The 25653-nt window shown below is 38.8% G+C and overlaps 1 protein-coding gene across 1 annotated transcript in view; it reads left to right on the top strand.

Annotated features, from left to right (window-relative positions):
* cfap299 (cilia and flagella associated protein 299) overlaps nt 1–25653 on the top strand; it is a 72238-nt gene that overhangs the window by 30831 nt on the left and 15754 nt on the right. Inside the window, exon 3 of the mRNA XM_079873214.1 lies at nt 219–309. Coding sequence (XP_079729340.1) covers nt 219–309 — 91 coding nt within the window. The remainder of the gene's footprint in view (nt 1–218; nt 310–25653) is intronic.

Raw genomic sequence — 25653 nt, 5'->3', positions numbered from 1 at the left:
TCTTTCATCATATCATCATATCATCTTTGATACATACAGCAGATTTCTGAAAGATTTTTTTTAAATAGTGACTAGCAAAGATTACTGCTATGATGCGTCAGTATCAAAAAGAGTAAGCATTAATGTTTGCCTGTGAGAACAAATTAAACTGAGAACATTTAGGCTTGAAAGAGATTTTTAATAGACATTTCAAACTCTTTAAATGTTGTCTTTTATAGGAAGCTGGCAAGTACAGGAAAGGAACTCAAAGATAACTTCCTGAGAGCCCTGGCGGAGCGGGAGGAGGCTAACCGCAGTGGGAAAATGACTGTGAGTACATTATTACAGCACTCCATTTGCTACGTAATGGGATTCCCCCAGCATATTTCTGCAATTCCATTAGGACAGGAACACAATCCACACTGTGTCAAATTCAGGAGGAGAACCCCCCTTCTCTCTCACACCTTGCCATATTGCCATCTCAGCCTTCTTTCTCAGAGAGGACAGACCTTGCACAGACCATTCAACACGTGTGTATATGCTGTGTTTGTAGACTGCAGAGCTCCATAGAATGATCCACACTATGTGTAATCTTGAGCTACTATCATTACACATTAACATTTGAAATTTAGCAAATTTGGGGAGACTTTTAGAGATGCTGGTGTAAGTTTTGAAGTTCAGCACCTTTCGTATTTTCTGGTGTGGGGAAACGGGTTAAGATGATCTTGAAGAGATGGTTTTCATATTCCTTAATATCAAGCAAAATCAGAGAACTTTCTGGCATATAGAAAATCTAGTGTTCTGCTGTACTACATATGTCATAGTATATTAAAGAACAACATAAGTTTGTGGTTTGTAAGCACAGGTCAGATGCTTTGGTAGGATGTATTGATTTAAACATTTGGGTCTTGAGCTTTGATTTATGACTCTTGTTCAATTTATTATTATTTTATTATTTGATTAGTCAATCATTACATTTGTTTAATAGTTATAAATAGGATAATAAAACCAGTTTAATGTGGTAGTTTTTATTGTTAAAGGTTTATAACTTTGTTTCCAGTTATTGTTTATTTTTAAGGATTCTTCTCACTCATCCAAACAGCTTCATTGCATACAATTAAACAATAACAGTCCAGTTGGTTTTGACTGAATATGAAATGAATGAAATTCTCCGGCTGTATTGATGAGACCTGTAAGACCTGTTACCATTTAAAATTAAAAAAACTGACAGTCCATGTACTGTAAGTTATGCCCAGAGTAACAGTTTGATTTGGAGCCTTATTACAATATCCCAGATGGACATCTGATCGCCATGTGTCATGGCCCTGTGTTCTTAAATCCCTAATAGATGAGACTACTGTCCAAAACAGCCTTGTTTTATTAAATAAATCTAGAACGAAAAAAAAATCTTGTTGGGGGATTTCACCTCTGACACAGGAGAAGTAGTTTATTATAACGGCTTCATGAGTCAAATAGTGGACGTGTTACAGAATTCTAATAAATCTGTGTCAGTGCAACTTAAGACCAGAGAAATAAATGAAAATGGAATGTAAACTCCAGTCATATTTGTTCTGGCCAGCCTGGAGACTAAATGTTTTTTTCTTGTCACTACCAGATACAAAACAACATCCTCGTTTTACCTGATCCTCGTGTACTAACCCCTCTAAGATGATGTGTGACTTTACATTCAGAGAATGCAAGCTGAGCCATTCACACGGCAAGCTGAGCCAGTGTCTGCTGACAGACTTTCCCACTAATTGTTGACTTTGTAAACAGTGCTATTTTAAAGCTTCAGTTATAACCCAGTATAATTGAGGTTGATACAAAGAGTATCAAAACCTGTTTCTTTAGTGGAAAAAAAAATCTTTCTGAAAATTTCTTGCATTCATAAATAAAAGAAAAAAAATAATATGTGGCTTATCACAAGCAATCATTTGCTGACATATCCTCACATTCACTCTAAAATGTTGCCTTTGCAAGTACAAGAGGCTAAACATAACTTTCAAATTTAAAAGGTATGTTTAGGTATTAGTCTTGCTGCGATCCAGGGTTCACCAAGTGGGGAACTAACCTGAAGAGCAAAGAAGGTGCTTGTATAGAGGGGGAAGAGTTTGTACCCACACACGGGAAGAAACCAGCTCCACCCAGAGATTGTAGAATCTCGCGAAGGTGCATTCACACTACCAGCGACAAAGCGACAAGATCCCCTTCATTTTAATGGAGAGTGGGCGATTTCCGGCGACACAAGCGACAGTGACCGTTGGTGTCTGGATGGGGCATGTCAAGCAACATGACAAAGTTGAGATCTGTTCAACTTTATGCAAATGAAGAGCGACTTTTGGGAGCGAAAACCAATAGAAGTGAAATCAGTGGAGCGCACGTAATCCGCCACTCTTTGTCATTCACAAACGTACTGGGAACTAGCGACATCACCGCCAGCCACTGGCGACATGCAGCAACAAAGTGTGAATGCAGCTTTGGGTGTCGCCCAGACCGCAGCTCTGCAGATGAGCACCATTCAGCGAACAGACTCCACTTCAAAGCATTAGCGTGCGTGGTAGAGGGAGCCTTGGCTTAAATGATAGTGTCCATCACCACTGGTGGCAGGCCACTTAAGTCCTCCAAGTCCCATCCGGAAGCACACGTGGAGGTTCCAGAGGTCCGGTCGCAGATGCCATATGGTGCCCCGTTCCTTAGAAAGAAGGTCCTTCCTCAGGGGAATCTGCCAGGGAGGGGATGTCGCAAGGAGCATCAGGTCCGAAAACCAGTTTTGAGTGAGCCAGGAAGGCGCAACCATCAAGACCTGCTACTCGTCCTCCCTGAACTTGCACAGTATCTGTGTAAGTAGGCTCATTAGGGGAAACACGTATTTGTATAGGCCGTTTTGGAGGCATCTGTTGTAACAACAACGTGCCTGGACACTTGTTCTAAGGCACTTCAGCCCGTAGAAAGGCAAGGTCTGACCAAGCATTGAAAGTTCAGTAACAGATCAGTGTGATGATCACACAGATGGCGCTTTTCCACTGCATGGTAGGGTTTGGTACGGCTCACTTTGGCGCTTTTCCACTGCATGGCTCGGCTCGGCCCATTTTGTGGCGCTTTTCCACTGCATGGTACGGCTCACTTAAAATGGTACCACCTCTGTTGAGGTTCCAAGCGTACCATAGCGATACTAAAATGTGACGTGAACATTTTCTGATCTGTCACACTACAGATCACTGATTGGTCAGAGAGAATGGTCACTACCAGCGTCATTGGATTTGCAACACAAGACACCATACCTGCTAGATTTAAATAGTCAGCAACATACACCGTAGACTTGCTAAAAAAAAGAAACTTATTAAAAAAAAAGAAACTTGAAAAAATAAATGGCTAAATCGTGGTGACTGGTCAGTAGACGAGGTGCAGATCCAACGAGAGCTTGATATTGTAAAAAGTAATGAAAAAGTTTTTCAGAAACTTTAACGAGCAGTCTATTATCCCACCCACTTTGAAGCGGAACTAAACTGCAGTGGAAAAGCAAAGCGAGCCGTGCTGCACCGAGCCAAGCCGAGCCGTACCATGCAGTCGAAAAGCGCCAAGAGTGTACCGCGGCACCATACCCCTCTTGAGACTCGGCTGTGTGGCCAGTGCTGTAGCGGTCTCGTATGCATCAATTCGAGCAGCGTGACCCCGGCTGCGGTTGCCATATGCCCCAGGAGCCTATGTTTCAGTGGAACCACTGTTTTGCCCCTGAATGAATTCAGGCTGTTCAGCACTGACTGTGTGTGCTCGTTGGTGGACACGCTCATACTCCAAAGAGATGCTCTCCACAAGGGAGGCTTGCTCTTTTCCCAGTTGACCTGAAGCCCCAGATGGCTGAGGTGCTTGAGCACCAGGTCTCTGTGTTCACACAGCACATCTCGAGAGTGAGCTGGAATGAGCCAGTCGTCGAGATAGTTGAGAATGCAAATACCCACTTCCCTTAGCGAGGCAAGGGCAGCCTCCGCGACTTTGGTGAAGACACATGGAGAAAGGGACAGCCCAAAGGGAAAGACCTTGTACTGATATGCCTGACCTTTGGAGGAAACCCGAAAAAACAGTCTGTCTCAAGGCAGAATCGAGATGTGGAAGTACGCTTCCTTCAGGTCGATTGCTGCAAACCAATGTTGGGGACGAACGCATATGAGAATTTTTTTTCTGCGTTAGCATTTTGAACAGGAGCTTATGAAGGGCCCGATTCAAAACTTGCAGGTCCAAGATCAGCCGTAACCCATTGCCTGATTTGGGTATGATGAAGTAAGGGCGTCCTACCAGATGTTAAACCAAGGTCCTGACGCTCTGTGGTCATTAAAAATCCCAGGATGTCCTGGAGTAGTGGTTTAACCCCGGCACCCTGGGCAAATGTGCCCGTTGTCCTCTGTCCCTCAGGCCTTTAAAAAAAAAAAGTATAATAAATAATTATTTATCGCTTCCGCGTAGCCATGTGAACCGGAATTATCCCGACAATGTTTTATCTGTACAGAAGTAAAGGGAAGGGATGGAGGCCTTCACAGGGGAGAGAGTAGTTGACACTTCAGGACTGCGTTGTCGTCGTGTCCAGGCACAGGTCCTTCATCAGATCTGGATACGACGACAACGCAGTACATTTTTTACAAATATATTTTTAAGGCCAGACAAGTAGTTTGTTCAGGGTTGGTTTGTAAAGAAGAACTACATGTCTGCGCACATATATTCAAACGCGCATGCCTATAGACTAAATGCATGCCGTCGGTTTACCTTTTTTTTTTATTATTTCAAGGCTTGCACCTTGGAATCTATTTCAGGGTTTGCGTTAAGTTAATTTTGAGATTGCAATAGATGTGAAGGACTATAATGCATTAAGAGCTTGCTCAAGTACTGGGGAGCTAAACCATTTAGTGCTTTGTAAGTAATCAGCAATATTTTCAAATTTATACAATGTTTAATAGGGAGCCAATGCAGTGTTGACAGAACTGGGCTGATATGGTTATACTTCCTGGTTCTAGTAAGAACTCTAGCTGCTGCGTTTTGGACCAGCTGTAGTTTGTTTATTAAGCGTGCAGGGCAACCACCCATAATAGCATTACAATAATCTAGCCTTGATGTCATGGACGCATTAACTAATTGTTCCGCATTTGTCATTGAGAGCATATGACGTAATTTAGATATATTTTTAAGATGGAAAATGCGGTTTTACACATACGAGAGAATTGGTATCAAAGAGCACATCCACGTTCCTAACCGACGACGAAGACTTAACAGAGCAGCCATCGAGTGTTATGCCTGGTTCAGATTACAAGATTTTTGTGTCTGTTACGTTAGTCACGGTGTCAGATTACACGATTTTGACTCATAAAATCTTGTTGTGTCGTGGACAAGAAACATGTCAGACTACACGTTGCTTTCCGACCAGTCATCGCGTGCCGTCACACGCACACTTTCACTCGCAAACATTCACTAGCACACATACACTCACTGTCGCTCGCTCACTCACTCACTCGCGCGCACACACAATCGCTCACACACACACTCGAGTCGCACACACACAATCGCTCTCGCACACACACACACACACACACACACACACTCGCTCACACACACGCGCGCACACAAAAACACACACACACACACACACACTCACTGTTGCTCGCACTCTCACTCACTCGCGCACACACTCTCGCTCACATACTCACTCACTCACTCTTGACGGAACCCGTCGTGGAGGACCGTTAAAAAAATCGTGGCTAAAATCGTGTAATCTGAACCAGGCATTAAGGGCCGTTCACACCAAGCACGATAACTATAAAGATAACGATAAAGATAAATATATATGCATCCACACCAACGACCGATAACGGTCTTTTTATTCTAAGATCAACTGATAACGGTCTTTTTATTCTTTTTTTATTTTATTCTATATTTTTATTCTTTTTATTCTAATAAATATAGCCTTGCAGTATAAAGATATTTCTCAAAACACACACACGGGCCTATTGCAATCACTTGTACATCAATGGCAAGTTTTTTGACGCGCCTTACCATGTCTAATAACAAGCACAAACTGTGTTAAAAAGAATTTGACGTGCAAGTAAAAATGTAGGCCTAATTAAAAGCGAACCAAGGTAGAAACGTTTAGAATCCCCTTAGAAAATGGGTGAGACGTGAGTGAAGATTTGGGAAAAGAAACAAGAGATTTCATGCAGGGATGAGTCACGATTTTTGAATATTCGATTAGTTTATTTAATTAGAGAATATCGAATAGGTTGTGCGATTATTCTCTAAAATAAAATCTCCATGTTTTCGGTGCTGATGTGGTGGTGACGCGTTCATGTAACCAGAGAGTGACGCTGCCAAAAACGCACATAACAGCTGTGACAAAGAACCGGCAAAAGTAATGATTATGATGATCAATCGGTGCATCTCTACTCCTAAGGGTAGCATGTACAGAGTGAACAGCAAAGGTCCTTGCACTGAGCCTTGTGGTACACCATACTGAACTTTTGATCGATAAGACATCTCTTCATTTACTGCTACAAACTGATAACGGTCAGATAAGTATGATTTAAACCATGCTAATGCAATTCCACTAATGCCAACATAAATGCCAACACGAATGTTGTGGTCAATAGTATCAATTGCAGCACTAAGATCGAGTAACACTAATAGAGAGATACAACCACGATCGGATGATAAGAGCAAATCATTTGTGACTCTAATGAGAGCTGCCTCAGTACTATGGTACGGTCTAAATCCTGACTGAAAATCCTCGCAGATACCATTTCTTTCTAAAAAGGAACATAGTTGTGAGGATACTGCCTTTTCTAGTATCTTTGACAGAAAAGGTAGATTTGAGATCGGCCGGTAATTGACTAATTCTGTAGGATCAAGTTGCGTTTTTTTAACAAGCGGTTTAATCATAGCCAGCTTAAATGTTTTTAGTACGTATCGTAATGACAAAGATGAATTAATGATATTAAGAAAAGGATCTATGACCTCTTGAAGCATCTCTTTCAATAGCTTAGTCGGTATAGGGTCTAACATGCATGTTGTCGATTTAGATGATTTAACGAGTTTAGAAAAATCTTCCTCTCCTATAGCAATGAATTTATCTAATTTTTCCTCAAGGAAACTACAATGCACTGCCTGATGCGATACTGTAGTAGACAGTTGCATATTTATAATATTCTCCCTGATATTATCAATCTTGTAAGTAAAGAAGTTCATAAAGTCATTACTGCTGTGCTGCTTGGAAACGTCTGGGGTTGAAGCTTTATTTGTCGTTAATTTAGCCACTGTTTCAAGTTTAGCAGCTTTTAAGGCCTCTCTGTACACAATCTCTTTCCATGAAATGCGAAAAAACTCTAGTTTTGTTTTCTTCAAGTTGCGCTCCATTTTTCTGGCTGCTCTCTTAAGGGCCTGAGTGTGCTCGTTGTACCATGGTGTTGGACTATTTTCTTTAATCTTCTTTAAGCGCAAAGGAGAAACTGTGTCTAAAGTGCTGGAAAATAGAGAGTCAAAAGTTTCTGTCGCAATATCGAGTGTTTCTAAGCTATCTGGGATGCTGAGGAGATGCAAATGATCAGGAATATTATTAATAAATCAATCTTTAGTGGCAGAAGTGATAGGTCTAACATATTTGTTACACAGAGTCGGCTTTGTAACCTTGGCTAAATGAAGTATGCACAAGACTAGATAATGATGAGATGTCATCACTCTGCTGTAGAATTTCAACGGCATCAACATTGATTCCATGCAGGGTTTGGGCGGTTGGGCAATCTATTTTGCGGGTAAAAATGGGTTTGGGCGGGTGGATAAAAATTGGGATGGTTTCGGATCAGTTCGGCGGGTTTTTGTTGCCGAAACACCGGCACTTCAGATCCTTCTTCCTGCGACCCAGTGTTCAGCAGGCAGCAGTCTCACCCCCTCTCTCACACACACACACACAACGCACGCACGCACACAACGTGCCCCCTAACCTCACACTCCCTCCCACTATTTAGTGATGCACGCGCACGCCCCTCAAACAACAACACACTAGATCGCGGGGTTTTCAAACTTAGCTAGCAAGCTGACTGATATACTGTCTATGCTGATATTGCGGTTTCATGACACTCTCTCTGGGTCAGCGGCAGCGACAACACCGATTTGAATGTTGCGAACTTGCGATATGATTTTGTCAAAGGTTTAATAGACAGACGAAATGGAATAAGATCGCGTGGGTGTTTGAATCGAGATCACAGTTTTTTAAAGATGACTTGTGCAGCTCTATAACGACACATTTCATCCTGAAACGTTTTTGAAACGAAAGTGGCTCACTTCTGTCAACCTCATCTATAAGCAAGGGCAAAAATAAAGCAATTTAATTTGAATTAATATCTGTAACGTTAATATTCTGTAATAAAAAATAAAAAAAATCGATTTTAAAATCGTAAAAAAAAAAATTGCGATACCTGGTGAATCGATTTTTTTTCTCCCAGCCCTTATATGCATGTTTCATGTTGCCATTTGAAATGTTAAAGTGGGTTATTTTTATGTCCATATATCCACTCAATGTTTTTATGTTACTGAATGCTTCCAAGCAACTTATTGACAATAAACAGACTCATTGATAGCCTAAGTTGATCGCATTATTTTCCGTAACATAAGCTTATAGTGTATATTAATAGTCTGACTGAGGTACAGCCTACTTTTGCGTTCATTTGATTGAATATTGTTTCTAAAATCGGATAGGCTAAGTCGAAAAATGGGTAATTTTAAAGCTTGTTAATGATTTCAATGTGTTTAAACGAGAAACAAGCAAAAATAATAATAATTGGGTGTTTTTTTGTGCATTCTCGCGGTTTTTGACAAGGTTTTGGGCTGGAAAACCTTGCTGGCATCTGGCAACCCTGATTCCATGTGATAATATTAGATCTAGAGTATGATTACGACAATGAGTAGGTCCTGACACATGTTGTCTAACTCCAATTGAGTTCAGAATGTCTTTAAATGCCAATCTCAGATTCGTAATCTACATGTATGTTAAAATTACCAACAATTAGGACTTTATCTGCAGCCATTACTTACTCTGATAGAAAGTCAGCAAATTCTTTGATAAAGTCTGTATGGTGCCCTGGTGGCCTGTATACAGTAGCCAGCAAAAATCTCAAACGTGATTTATCATTTACACTAGATAGTGTTACATTAAGCACCATCACTTCAAAAGAATTATATTTAAAACAAGACTTCTCAGTAATTCTGAAGATATTACTATAAATTACAGCAACACCTCCCCCTTTGCCTTTCAGACAAGGCTCATGTTTATAACAGTAATCTTGGGGGGTGGACTTGTGGGGCATGTCAAACACCGCACATTTAGGTTATAATCTGTAATCATATCATTAACAATAAGTGCTTTTGAAGTAAGGGAATGAATATTCAGCAACCCAAGTTTTATCATTTGTTCATCTGTATTATATCTGTTTTTTATTTGTTGAACATCAATTAAAGTTTGGGAGTTTTTTTGTATTTCCTAATTCGGGGAATTCGGGGAACAGACCCAGTCTCTATATGATGATATCAAGGTGAAAGAGTCTCTATGTGATGGGATTTATCTGACCTCAGTGACGTGAGACAGCTAGTAGATGGTTGGTTTAGCCATTCTGTCTGCTTCCTGACCTGAGCCATATTACTAGAGAGAAGAGCAGCACCATCCCAGGAGGGATGAATACCATCTCTTTTCAACAGGTCAGGTCTGCCCCAAAAACTTTTCCAATTGTCTATGAATTCTATATTATTTTGCGGACACCACTTAGACAGCCAGACATTGAGTGAGGACAGTCTACTAAGTATCTCATCACTCCTGCGAACAGGAAGGGGGCCAGAGAAAATTACAGTGCCTGACATCGTACTTGCGAGTTCACACACCTCTTTAATGTTAATTTTAGTGATCTCCGACTGGCGAAGTCGAACATCATTAGGGCAGACGAGAATAATAATAATAATCAGAATGGAAGAGCAGTGTTTTGTCCCGCGACTACAGCGTCTCACGGTCACCCAGTTGCCCTGCTGCACGGGTTCTACAGCCGGAACTGAACAATGTATAGAGTTCACTAAGCTAGTCGCATCCAAAGCAGTATCTAAAGCCCTTGCACTCTTAATATCCTCGATTAAAGTTTGGATGTGTGTCTCTAGTTCTGAAATCTTCACCGTCAGCCTGACTGTCTCCCTGCATTTATCACATGTAAATCCTTAATTGCTGACAGAGAATGCTATACTATGCATGTGACACGAAGTGCAAGTGACAATAACAGGAGAAGACATTACTCACCATGTTTGTTTACTGATCCTACTCACCACAGTAGTTTGATAGACTCGTAAAAGGTGCGAGCACACAAGAGAGAAAAAAAGACGGCAAGCACGGATGGCAGGCGAGGCTAGCGAGATACTATTGTGTTGTGCTAGCGATAACGATTTATTTAAAAGCTAGCAATGTCAGATTAATGTGATAGGCAATATTAGACAATATCTAATATATGCTGATGAGTTGAATTTAGCAAATAAAAACAACAAGGAATGATAGTAAATAGAGATTCAAAACAGAGAGCTATACGGAGCTTACAGACACACACCAGCAGCAAGGCAGACAGGAGGAAAAACATTTCGTTTTTTCTCGTTCTTTTTTAATTCCACAAATGAGTCCACTACAATAATGGCAAAGATCCTCTTCCTGGACATAATTTAAAATAAATTTCCTCTGTGCATTTGTGAGGTTTACACAATGTTATGAAATGCTTGCACGCCACTGTGCAATTAGTTTTATGAGAAAATATTTTTTTGGAGGAAGCCATTATATAATGACCCCAACTGCATGTTTAGTCCGACTCTTTTGATTGTTGTAGTTTTAGTTGATATGCTACTCAAAAAAAAAAAACATTGTTTTTCTCCCAAAACTGACTATACATATCCAGTGTGTTTTTCCCTTTTTAATATGGTTCTTTTGTTGGAAACAGACTGCAAGAAGCGTAAAGTTTAGCTTGCTTATTTCAGTTGTGTGAACAGTGTCCAGTAAATGTTCGAACTTGTTTTAAATCTGCTGATGTGGCATTTCGCTGAAAAAAAGGTGCAATTGGGTTTTAACTTAATTATGGGCTCAGATTTGGTCAAAAACAGTGGCAAAGCAAATGCTACTGTCATTTATGTTCTTATCAGCACCATTGAGGTTGGGCGTTCTTGAGTCTTGTGTTTTTTGTTATCTCTTCCATCAGCTGAGCTCATAAAGCACTCAGCTCAGCATACATTGTACTTTTCCTGCTCATTGGCGTTGCGAAAGTTGCCCTGCTGCCAAAAGTCACACACAAACAAAAGGTGCACCTGGACAGCTTTGGCATTATTTACTCTGGGTAAGAAGTTACGTTTTTTTTGTTTTGTTTTTATCAAATCCAGGTCACACCTGTGCTGAATGCCCGAGGGGCTCCATTGTTGGGTGGTACACATTTGAAACTGAAGGTGCTCTAACCCCTAACCCCACCCCACCCTCCTTATATTTGTTTTTGCTCTTACGCCAGTGATACAATGATGTCAGCATTCATGCCCTCTTCAATTTCACAGCCAGTGGAGTTGATTTTTTTACTATTCTTTCTCTTTAGTTTGAATTTCATGATGGAATTAAGTCGTGCAAGTGCATCGTGGGTGGTTCTGAGAACAGTATCTGCAACCTCAGTCATATTGTTGCCATTGTGTGAACATGTTTTAGTGGTGATGTGTGGATAAACAGTCACATAATAAATTAATGGGTGTCGGATTGGTGGTATTCTCCCTCATGCAGTTAGTTGTGCAGAGAAAATGTTGCACATGCTAGTCAAAGCACATTTGCTAAGTAAGTTTTAGAGCTGAAATTCTTGATTTTTTGAGGTTTGTGGTCAATCAAGATTACCGGAAGGTTTCTCACGAGCAATGAAATCTTTTCAATGCGAATGTCTTCTGATGGCAACATCCTGGTCAGTGGCGAAGCCCTGATGAAGACAAACAGTTTTAAGTACAGTATCTAGGATCGCACTTGCATAATCCCCTATGCAAGTGCGATCCTAGATACTTAAAACTGTTTGTCTTCATCAGGGCTTCGCCACTGACCAGGAGGTGGTATCAATTATGAGGTGCATGGGAGAGTAAACACGGCCTGGAGGCGCTGGAAAGAAGTCACTGGAGTTCTATGCAATAAACGCATACCAATCTGTCTTAAGTCAAAAATATAACAAATGGTAGTACGTCCAGTTGTGCTGTATGGAGCCGAATGCTGGTCAGTTACCAAAAGCACACCCTCTCCACGTTGGAGATGCACATGCTCCACTGGATTACTGGTGTGTCTCTTTTTAACCACTGCTGAAATGATACAATCCGGCTGCAGATGGACGTTGCGGCAAAGGCGTCCTCAGTGGTATGGGTACGTCCTACGAGCAGCACCAGGCACTGATACTGACACCACCTACCACTTCACAGTGGATGGGAAACGGCCATTTGCTTTGGACAACCAAAGCAAAGATGGCAGGATACAATCGATGCAGATATGAGGATTGCCAAATTACACCCGAACCGTGCTCGACCGTGCAAAATGTCATACCAAGATTCGAAGACCAGACTCTACACTTGTGGAAAACACGCTAGGAAGAAGAAGAAGATATAGTTTTATTTATGTTTATAAATAACATAATTATTTGATTTTAATTATTTGATTAATCATTTTTTTACAAAATTATTATTTGATTCCCTGCTGATTTTGTAAGTTTGCCCACTTACAAAGAAATGAAGGGTCAATAATTTTTATTGTATGTTAATTTTAATGGATAGAGACAGAATATTAACCAAAAAATCCAGAAAAAAAAAACACATTATATATAGGTTATAAATTGGTTTGCATTTCAGTGAGTGAAATAAGTATTTGATCAAAACATAATTTAGTACTTGGTGGAGAAACCCTTGTTGGCAAGCACAGAGGTAAGACGTTTCTTGTAGTTGGTCACTAGGTTTGCACACATCTCAGGAGGGATTTTGGTCCATTCCTCTTTACAGATCCTCTCTAAATCCTTAAGGTTTCTTGGCTGTCGCTTTGCATCTCAAAGTTTCAGCTCCCTCCACAGATTTTTTTATAGAATTAAGGTCTGGCTAGGCCACTCCAAGACCTTAATGTGCTTCTTCTTGAGCCACTCCTTTGTTGCCATATGTTTTGGGTCATTGTCATGCTGGAAGACCCATCCACGATTTTACCCCGTCCATCAGCCCCTCAATAAGTCATCCTGTACCCTTAGCAGAGAAACAGCCCCAGAGGATAATGTTTCCACCTCCGTGCTTGACTGTAGGGATGGTGTTCTTGGGGTCTTAGTCAGCATTTCTCTTCCTCCAAACACAACGAGTTGATGCCAAAGAGCTCAATTTTGGTCTCATCTCACCACAGCGCTTTCTCCCAAGCCTTCTCGGAATCATTTAGATGTTCATTGGCAAACTTCAGACGTGCCTGTACATGTGCCTGCTTGAGCAGGGGGACTTTGTGGGCGCTGCAGGATTTAAATCCATTGCAGCGTAGTGTGTTACCAATGGTTTGCTTGAGCCGCTTTCCGACCGGAGGAACCTTTTCACAGTTCCTAGAACTATTGGCTAAAGTACCCGGATGTCGGCGTGTTCGCACCGCAGGAACTAGGAACGATTTAGTTCTAGGAACTCCATTTGGAGGAACTAATTTAGGTCCTACTTCAGAGTAGGGTCTAAACCAGCACTATAGGAACTATCCGTGACGTTAGTGTACGCTGATTGACCGAACGCACGCGGAACACCAGCACCCGCCATTTTTAAAACAGCTATAATGTAAACACACAGATTATAGCCTATATATTTACTCCAGAAACTAACTATACAAACATGGAAAACAGTGATAGATGGGTCTCTAAACATTTATGCTGAAGAGAAAATCCAACGCAACTTTGAGGGGACCAAGCCAAACATGATTATGTTTATCTGCCCAGCTAGCAACACTGGACATCAACCACACGGCATAGGCTAATATAACTTTTTTTCATATACTGTCTACTTTCTATAACAGAATAACATATTAAACAGTACTGTTAGACAGATCGCTAACTAATAAACACAGAGAATGCCAGCATTGTTTGCTCTGGCGTTCTCAGCGCCGTCAAAATAAAGGTCCGTCGCGCCGTCAAAATAAAAGTCACGGTGCTTGCGTCACTCCCTTACCCCTCCTACCAGTTCCTATGGCCACTTGGCCAGTGCGAACGCAAACAGCAAAACCGAGTTTGGGGAGAGTAGTTCTTAGAACTGTTTAGAAGTGGACAGTTCCTAGAACTAAGTGCCTGTAACTACTTGCTCGGAAAGCGGCTTCGGTGACTGTGGTCCCAACTGCCTTGAGATCTTTAACAAGCTCCTCCCGTGTAGATTTGGGCTGATCCCTCACCTTTCTCATGATCATCCTTACCCCATGAGGCAAGATCTTGCATGGAGCTCCAGACCGAGGGCGACTAATCATGGCACCAACAGTTGTCCCCCTCTTGTTGCCCATCCCAGCCTTGTGCAGGTCTCCTGTCTTGTCCCTGATGTCCTTTGACAGCTCTTTGGTCTTGCCCATTGTGGCGGAGAGGTTGGAATGGAAGATACAGATTCTGTGGACAGGTGTCTTTTTATACACAAAACGAGCTGACATTAGGAGTACTTTCCTAAAGTGACAGGACTAATCTGTGTTTCACATGGGCACATATCCAATCTGTGGGAGGCAGAATTCTTGCTGGTTGGTAGGGGATCAAATACTTATTTCACTCAATCAAATGCTAATCAATTTATAACCTTAATATAATGTGTTTTTTCTGGATTTTTTGGTTGATATTCTGTCTCTATCCGTTAAAATAAACCTACCATAAAAATGATAGACCCTTCATTTCTTTGTAAGTGGGCAAACTTACAAAATCATCAGAGGATCAAATAATTGTTTTTTCCACTGTAAATTATTTGTACTTCTATTCATTTGTCTCACCACAGGACTGTTTAAAATGAGAAAGGGCAAATTAGGAAAAAATAATTGAATCTTAAACTAAAAAAAAAAGCTATTGTGATTATATCTTAAATGCCCTTTATCTCAGTAAATTTTCACCTGCTAGTGAACAGACTTACTTGTCTTAAGCAAACATTGCTTGCTTTACTGAGGCGAGATAGGAGAATAATTACTCCTTTTGAAGGCTGCGATTTCTTAAGATGGGAATTCTACTGATTATTATTGAAAAATTAAGACAAAAAATTCTTGTGTTTTTTCTTATACAAAGCAGGTGCTTGTCCTTTGTCTACAGACCCAGTAAGTTATGTATTGATAAGTTGTGTTCATGTATAGAAGATACTGTGGTCAGCCATGCAGTTCAAAGATCACATTAAGAAGCATAGAAATGAGTGAATTTCCCAGCCATATACCATTACAGTGAGTGTGTGTGTCCCGGTCAGTCGGCCCTTTGTCCTTGTCATGGCCAGTAAAATAACAATAGCATGTTGGTTTCAAAGCACTTGACCAAAGGTGGAGGTCCCTTAGAAAACAGTCATGCAGAGCTATCATGTGACCTCCCCTTGAAAGCCCCACAAAGACTTTCAAAGGGTTGAGGGTTGGGGTATCTGACCCCCCTAAGTTTGGACTCATTCATAGAATAGACAAAGACTTCCCTTTGTAAAATGAATTTAGATATTCTTGGTATTCTGTTAAGGGTCCATCATTTTGTGTGTTGACACAAAATATTTTTACACACCATTATACACTAATAATGCATAAAATGGGCGGTCAAAACGAGAGTAAACCATAACTAATGTGATTAATTGTTGTATATGTGTTTAATATATATATAGAAGAGATGGGATGAAGATCAAGTTTTAGTATATTTGCCAAAATACAAATGGTATGGTGTTATTCCTGCTAACAAGGCTGGAAGAACCCATCCTTAATGGTTTCCTGTAGCCTGCCTCTCTAATGAACAGCTGCAAGGGCTTCTGACCATCTTCTCAAATGTTTGCTGGAAGATTTTTAGAGGAGATGAAACAAGATACACTTAATCTAATTTCTCAAGTCTCTGGGTTTTGTTCGTCTGCTTGGTGCATTCTCCGAAAAACTGGCACTGGTGTAATAACTCATCTAGATTCAATCTCTTGAAGATGTACATCACTGATGATTGCTTTGTATTATAACATCATACAATGTAAAAGAGTTTTATTAAACACGTTTAGGGTCTTGGCCTTGGTAAAAATTCAAGTTTCTATACAGATTCATTTAAACCAGTGAAGCAGAACCAGAGAATTTATGTAAAGTTCTCTGGTTCTGCTTCACTGATTTAAATTAATTGCAGTGTCCTGCAGTTTTACTGTGAAACATATAACATTACAGCTTGATCTGATCCTTACACCATAAATCAGAGGACTCCTTAAGTATTTAGAAGCATTATAGGAGACTCATGCCGTAATCAAAAGTTGTTTCCATCATTTCCAATGCATTCCTTTTCACGTTTTCTCCTTGCACCTGTTTATCAGCCGTGGCGATGGAATTCTGTCTAGTCCACCTACCGACATCGTGATGTTGTTATTCCTGATACTCCTATCCACAGACATCATTTTTCAGCATGACACATGACATGTGCTCTCTTACTTGTAAGGAACCATTTAAGCTCCTTGTGCTGAAGGGTTCTTGGCTCTTCTTTCTGAGGAATGTACACCTGCTCCATCAAGGCCTTCTTTTTCCTTTCCGGAGCTTTATAACCTATGCTGTAGAGTGCTCACGTCAAAAATGAGCTCAACATAAGCTGGACATTGTTTCAACAGCTGAAGACATCTAAGCAATAAACACATAAAATAGATGATGTGTGGAATTACTTGGGTGAGAATACTTGGCCTGTAGCAATCAATTATTTCATTGTGAGTACTTTAAGGGTTCAAACACATCCCAGTGACTGCAGACGTGTGGCTGGGGTTTTGCGTGGACCTCTGTTGTTGGTAATGTCTGCCCATCCAACTGGGAAATGCAATTATACTCAAGCAGGCTCAGGAGCTCACAAAGCACATTCTTTGGAATCCTCTTTGTTTTATCAATACATACTTGCCTGCTTGGATGTGTATTATTCCACCTGAGCAAATACTGCACACCATTTCACCCACAAAGCCCTCTCGTTCTCTCTCTCTCTCTGTCTCTCTCTCTCTCTCTCTCTCTCTCTCTCTCTCTCTCTCTCTCTCTCTCTCTCTCTCTCTCTCCCCTTCTCTAACCATATGCTAATGTGATTAAACCTTTGCCGTTTTTTACGAGCTCAAGGAATACCATCTTTACAGAGTTTTTTCCGTAAGAGTTATTAGGAACAGTGAGTGACGACCTCCCAATTAATTATTGCCATACATGTGCGCAACAATGAATTTGGTTTATTGACTTGGCATTTCAAAACACTTGACATTCTTCCCATATTTTCATTTTGTTGTACTCTATAATAGCAGGTGCACAGTTGGATTGTCATCTTGGCTTAAAAAAGAGTTGTTTCACCTGCAGAAACCTGAAGGGTTTTAAATTCATGCATTTAACCTAATATTTGTTGTGGAACATGAACTTTGGATAGGCTACATCAAATACATCACGCAAAGCTTTAATGTAATAACAATTTAATTGTTATTAAATACATCACATGCATTGTATTTAATAGCAATTTATTGTATTCTGATTTATTTTGTAACTACGGTTGGCTATTTTAATTGTTACTTATCTAAAATACCTGCATTAATGAACAATGTAATGCAACCAAGAGATCATGATTAATGTTTTGCTATGTACATAGATCATGTTGTGTGGAGTCTGAGTCACAATGATGATTGGATTTGATATAGCCGGCTGCCTTGTTAGAAAAATGCTTATAATGTCTGCTGAAGTCTGTTGAACTATCCATTTAATTACACATTTTTCTCATATTGAGATTTCCTTTTTTGCAATAGTATTTTTGAGGATCATCAGCCATCCACAAAAACGATGGTGTTATAAAAATCTCTCTTCGCTCCTATATTCCCCAGAGTGAAAATGTCATCATTGCCCTCTTGAATTTCACCTATCAACTTCCTACTTCCAGCCACCATCTGGCAATGTTGATATCACCATGCATTCCATGTCTTTGCTCCCTGACAAACCCAAATCTGTTCATCTTCTTCAGACAGCGGAAGACCTGTAATCTTTTGCAGGAGACTGACAGGCGTGCTAAAATAAACATATTCTAACTGCCGTCAGTCTGTGGTGCTCATTCAACAGGGATGACACTGCTGTGAGCACGATACTAGATACCCATTTCTTATGCACCATACACACTTTTTTTTTTTTTTTTTTTTTGCAGCCATTAAGATTTTACTTTATTTAGCATTGAGAACAATGAGAAAAAGACCAGGATTAAAAGTGATATTAGACCGATCTGATTAAATGCCGATTTATAGCTAAAGTAGGAACAACATGTCCAACTTACAGTGTTTCTGCTCAGTGCTGAATATTTGACATTGGTTCAGAAAGTGCAGAGAAAACACTGAACCCTCTTTCCCATAATGCATCGGAAAAACTGCTTTTGGGTCATATGGACAATCTGGAGGGAGCTTCATAGTAAATTCTCAGGCCAATGCAAACAGTGTAATGTTTGTACACCTATTTCCCCTGGGAGATTGAAAGAAGGGCTGCAGGACTTTAATCAGAATCTTAAAACAACCAGGCCTTTGATAAGAAACCTCACTGAACATTTATCTTACTTCTCTAAAGGGTATAATGGCTTATGTCATCCACTTTGATCCTTCCTTGGAAACATGATTTTGGAGTGTTGCTGCAGATAACGTCGTCAGCCTGTGTTGTGTGGTAAAGTTGGTGTCAGTTAAAATGTGTCTTTTCATTTTTTTTTTATAATTTTCCAGCATGTATGAATGCAGCGTGCCATTCATTTTCCAACTTCTTGTCATAATCTTCTTGACCCCCCCTGGCTAAAGAGGTGCATGGATACGTAGAGTCCTGCAAAATGGTGGGGCAATAATATTTGTCTTGGAGAAACTTCTAGCAATGAGTCCAACAACAGCAAAAGGTCTCTTGACAGGTGTCATGGATGAGAGTTCTTAGAATAACACAGTTGCAAAGTTTTGCACCAGCGTAGGAAGAGGGAAACTTGAGAGTTTACCATGCAAAGCTGCTCAAATCCTGCTTACTTGGACATAAATTACAATTCAAGTGTAATGTGAGGATAATTTAACATGAGTGAAATGTGTCTTAAGTATTTAAAGCTGCAATAGCTTTTAACTCACTATTAGCTAAATTAGACATTGCACATCAGAGGTAGACATGATTTTGCTTCCGTAATTTGTACAGCAATTATTAAAACGTAGTCTATACTCTGACGCCCTGGACCGGAAAGAAGTGGAGAGTGATTTGCCGAAAAGCGGACCCTGCACCAGTGCGGTACAAACGCTGGAAAGAGAGATTATATACTGTGAATATATATTATATTATATTATATTATATTATATTATATTATATTATATTATATTATATTATATTATATTATATTATATTATATTATATTATATTAAAAATTCAAGGTGTTTATGAAGACAGTGAAAGTCATTTGCATTTTGTTTGCTGTGACTTGATTTATTTGATAGGAGTTACTTCCCGTTTACCACATGATCAGCACAAGTAAGATTGTAATATTTACATTGGAGTTGTCCATGATTCTTCGGAAGGAAACTCATACAAGCAGCCTTTAGAGCATGTTTTCTTTGCCTTGTCACATACAGCTGCTACTTATTCAGACTGACTCCAGTGCAGACTTAACAAAACAAAACAAAAAACGGATAGTGAAAAGAGAGATTGCAAAGGGCAATTCATGTTAATGGGTTGTAAAATTGCTTTCAGATTACAATCGTTCCAGGGTTACTGTTTTTCAGTCCTCAGAGGCTGCAGGTGTGATTTGTTGAGCTTTTTTTTTGTGATGCATCACATTTTAGGAATCTTGCAAACTGTTTTGGTCTTCTCAAACAGTGTGTTGTAGTAAAGGGAGAAATGGTGTTGTGTCTTTTTCAGTTACATATCACATATGATTGCTATGGGATATTATTACTCATTTGTGGTCCTGCATTATGTGCAGCTACTTCATCTTGTATTTAGTCTCTGTATAAATGTGAAGCCAGCAAGTAAATAACCAGAGGCTAAACATTATGTCCTAAGTGAAGCCAGAAAGCCCATGACTTTATTTTGAGTACATTCAGCAGCAACCATCAGCCCAGTGTGCTTTGATACTTTTAGCATCCATTATAAATGGGATCAGTAAGATGAACAATAATATCATCAGCAAATCTTGTAGATAAAAAACTAAATAAAATGATTTTGACAGAACCACATCACAGAACGGAAATATGACATTTATGACATAACAGTTATGAACTCATTTAAATTTCTTTAGTTTTAATAACAGTAAATGACACCTGCTCTTATTCATAGCTTTTTTCAGTGAATGTGATTATGTATCACCTATAATCCCACAGAAACTCAATGGATACATCTTGTCTAGATGTGACACGAAAACTAATGGACATTGTTTATGATACCAATCAACAGGAAAACACTTCAGGATACTTAGACATACTCTAGAAAGAATGTTCCTGTGCTGTGTTAGTGGAGAGGAAAATCTATATATAACAATTTACATTTGTTTGGTAATTTACAGTCATCATACCATCTACAAAACATGTTAAGCAAATGTTGCTTTATCATTTATTTGAATGTTTAATGAATGAACTCCAAAAATGCAGACAAAATGTCTAACATACATCAAACAGAAAAAGTGACAAACTTAGGCTAATGGATTGCATATTAAACAAATCAATGTGAATTAAAATGATTTTGCAAATCTTCTAAAGAAATATGCCATTGTAAATATTCTTGGAATAGCATATTGCATACATGTGCATCATAAAGTTATTGATCTTAATTCAGTTAAGCCCAATATTATTTTGTAAATCATCACTTTAGATTCAATAGTCTGTCCTTTTCAGTGGGTGGTGGTGGTGGTAAAGCTCAGCTGTGGTTGTGGTTGGTGAGGTTTAGTCTGGTTTACACATTAGTCATATTGCTAATAAAGTTATTCATGTCTTCAACACAATAACAGTCTACTACATTCATACAAACTCATATTCTGCCATATGGCTCATTGTCATCACATGCAGTTGTGTCTTATATATTCATTAGAATGTGATTTTCACTTTAGGAAGAAGCCAAGTTGAATGAAGTAATGGATTCGGTCTTAAATATAGGGCAAACTTGTCGTCCTTCTTAGGCCTATCATGCTTTTCAAAGGTCTAATTATAACCTTGTTTCTCTACTGTTTATTTTTGTCTTCATAACCTTTAATTACCAAGCTAAGAATCAATCTTTAACAGGTCTTTCATTTGTTAAATTGTTTTTGGCCACTGAAATTATTATCTGTATTTAGCCTCCAATAAAATGTTACCACATTTGCAAGCATTTATCCAGACAAATAAGATTATTTTTCTCTTTTTATTTTCTGTAAGAAGCTTGCAGATGGTTTAGGATTTAGACTGTTACAGTATGGGAAATAAAATAATAATTAAAATAATTAGCTTATAGGCCTACTTACTTAATTCATGCCAGTTTTGAAACTTGTATATTTGTTGCCAACATAATACAACCAAAGGCTCTTTAACTTTTTATCCCTGCTATCTCTTTTTCGGTTCCCAACAACAAATGGTGTTTGCATGTAAATTAAAGTTGTTGTTTTTTTCACTAAATTTCTAAATTTTATTTTTATTTTGTTTATCAATCATTTGAACACAATTATTAAATGAAGAATGTGTAGGAATTTAGCCTACATTAATATCAAATTCTGCTGTTGATTATATCTATCTTTTCTGCTCTTTCATTGTTAACTTATAACTTTTATGTGACTTTTGCTAAATATACCACCTGCAAAGCATGGATTTGAACCGAGGGTTTGTGTGCAGATTGTACCACACAAGTAGATATGGGAATTAGTCATCAAGAGCCCTGCCAGCCTCACACTGTTATGCCACTTGCTCTGTCACACCAAGTAAATATAAATAGCACCACTAACCACATGCAGTCCAGTGAAAGTAACCCTATGCTTAACTGCACGCATTTGAGTTTTATAGAAAACTGTAAAGGTGTTTACAGATGTGTGGCAACAACACTGCATATGATGAAATCATGCATTAATAAACGTTTTTATTACGTCAAGCACTTTCAAATTATAATCTTTTCTTTCCTTAACATAGCCAAACTTTTGGTATAGTCTGTTTGGAAGAATTGTTTAAGGGTGATTTGGCATCTGACTTTAAGTATACAGTTTCTTAATACAGAAGAAGTAATAATATTCAACAGTATTATTGATCTGACAGTGTACTGACACTGTTGTATGAGAACTGAGCTGGACGATGACATCATTTTTTGCAGAACTTCTTTTTTGATGAAGTGAACTAATTTAATAACTGATGATCTTTACAAAAGAACTGAATCAACACTCAACTGACTTCAGCTCATTTTTCCTGTTATCACTGTAAATTTCCTTTGACATGATCTGTTTTGTATAAAGCGCTACATAAATAAAGGTGACTTGACTTGGTGGACTTAATATATAACAGGTACCAATGAATTAATCTAAAGCATTTTTTTTTTACGAATGTCTATAACAGGAGCCTATTCTGACAAAAATTTAATTCTGTTGGCAAACTTTGTGTCAGTTTGACAAAGTGGAGATCTAGATAAAATTATAGCAGTGAAAACATTCCTGAGGTATTTTAGACCGTGTAGCAGGTGTGGTCATTTGAGCTTAGGAAAATTAATAACACTAAATGATTATTTCTGGGGAAAAAAAATATCGTAGTTTTAGCATGGTGACTGTGTTGTAAGAGCATACACGAATATGATGATGAAGGCAAAGGTAATCTTTAATGAATTCACAGGCAGGTAAATCCAACCAGCGAGAGCAGCTTTCAGCACAGGGAACAAGTGCTGAACAAGACTCGACAACAATGAACAGAAACAGAGGAACTTAAGTATACATGCAAACAAGGATAATTAATGACACACACCTGAACTAAATGACAAAATCAAATCAATAACCATGACAACCAATTCAACTCAGGAAAATGGAGCAAACTAAAAAACAAAGTCAGACCCTGCGTCTCAATGTCCATACTATCCATCCTAAACAGTATGTGAGATTAGAATAAATGTGTCCCAAAGCATAGTAGCCTATGTTAAAAAGAGGATGCCAGAAATACTATTTCCGATGGATTTTCAAAGTGTGTCTCTAAAGGCTAATAGGCCTATTGCCCACAACCCATTGCGCTTTGGAGGAGGAACTAAAAACACGAGTAAAAAGTGTTAAAAAAAACTACAAAACATGGCGGATATGCGTGATAAAGGTTTGAATGACTAATCAAAGTTTAACCTGATAAAAAAATATTTATTTAATGTTATCCGTGTTATATTCCATCTGTAATAAAAATGTGGACTTTTATAAAGATCCGTTTGGCCATTAACTTTTAAATGCATCATTATGCATTAATATGAGGAGAGTCTCCGCATGAAAGACCCGCGACTGCAGATCAACGTGCTTCTGCATTTCTCTCTGATACGGTAGGAAATGAAATGAAATGAAATGTGGAGAATTTTAACTGTGACAAGATGATTGACAGGCCAGTTTACTGTGACAGATTGCGACAGAGAGCAACTGTTAAAGACACAATTATATGACGTGATAGTATGTCCCAAAGCTTGTCTAATTTTTCTACACACTCAAAAGTATCTACTTTTTCTTCATAAAAAGAGTAGCCTATATCATTTTATGGCGTAATATAAGTAGGCGAATTGAGACGCAGGACCAGGCTGAATCTGAAATTGCCCCCTAAACCCTCATTCACTATTCCCTACGTTAGTCCACTAATACTGTTCACTTGAAGGAGTGAATGAAAAGGAGTGAGTGAATTCGAACAGCCGTTGAGCGTACATCGATTGTACACCCGTTATTGCAGTGCAGTGTGGGATTGAAAACGTCCACCATGGTTTCGGACACCACTACAAATGGCCTTATTTGAGTATATAGAGCGATTTCGGATTCAGCCCAAATGGTTTGTGACTATGACATACACAATTTTATACCTGTTCTCAAGCCATATTAGCTTGACCTTTGGACAATCTTGAAATGTTAGTTAGGTTTAGTTAGTTTAGAACAATAGCAACACTTAGACAATTTTGATACAGAATAATAAACAAGGATGTGTTTGATGACTTTTATCAAGTTATTTAAAATACATTTTAATAATAGATAAAAAAAAACTCAAGTTCAAATGTGTGTTTTACTGTTATCAGATCTTCATGTCTTATCAAGACTTCTCATCATAATTGTTAATGATGCTTGACAAAAGAGGAATATTTTTTTAAACCTTGTTAAGATCACAAAGATATAAACATTTTAGGGTGGAAATTACACATTACACTCCACCCAGTGCTTTGAAGCTGTGCATCATTTGTTTTGCATGCATCAACAAATCTTTCTTTTTTTCTTTCTGTCTTTCTCTTATACTGCGTAAAACATCTAATAATGAGATCTTTAGTGCGCTTTAGAGCTTAGATATACTGTCTGTTACTGCTTATGTCAAAATTTGAGCTGACAATTTTTATGAACGTTAACTGTCAACCGTTTTGTGTTATGTGGTTCTGCTCTATTATATCCCACTACAGATAAATGAAAAATGTTACTGAAGATTTCCATATAGTTTCCCTGTGGTCATAGTCTGCGATTAGGGAAATCACACAGGGCTTAAACCGTGCCATAGCTTGTAATAATCTTTGCTTGCAGCTAAATTACTTGACCACTCTGAATGCAGTCCTAGCATTCCCCAAATGAATCCCCCAGGCCCAAATGGGCAGATGAAAAGCATTCCTTAACCTCTAACTGTACAGTAAATATCACAACACCCAACCCCATTTCATCACTATTGTGTAATTTACGGACAAGAACATCAAAGATGACTTTAACCACATTGGGAAAAAAACTAGTGTGTGGCTTATTTTCAAACCAGTATGACCATCGCAAAAATGACTTCAAGGCAGACAGTTTTGCACCACTGAGCTGGACAGTAATCAAGTTAACACTTGATATTTTTAAAAATATTGTATTTTTAATACACTTTTTAGATTCTTTTTCAGGTTTATGGTATAATATTTAACTAATATGTTCTTCAGTTTGTAGAATTGAGCTCTGTTTTGTTCATTAAAATGCATAATGAATTGCTTATGAACCATGTTTTCTCAGACATTATTTCCTTTTCCTCTTCAGCTTTGCTATGACTGTATATCTCTTAAAAACAATAAGAATACTCCATTGGGTTGTTCCGAGCAGCCGTGCAGTAAATTAAAAAGTGGGATTTTGAGGAATATGTTAAACCCTTTACAGGGTGCTGTAGTGAAAAGCAAAGAATTTTCCAAGAAAAAGAGGAAGGGAAAATAATTGCCTCTCTGTTTTTGACAGAGGCAGAGCGGACAACACCCTACTACCCCTTACTGTTTTTTTTTCTTTCTTTCTTTCTTTCTTTCTTTCTTTCTTTCTTTCTTTCTTTCTTTCTTTCTTTCTT

The sequence above is a fragment of the Squalius cephalus genome (genome assembly GCF_949319135.1).
Source record: "Squalius cephalus genome assembly, chromosome: 5".
In the NCBI taxonomy this organism is placed as follows: domain Eukaryota; kingdom Metazoa; phylum Chordata; class Actinopteri; order Cypriniformes; family Leuciscidae; genus Squalius; species Squalius cephalus.
This window is presented reverse-complemented; position numbering and strand designations above follow the sequence as displayed.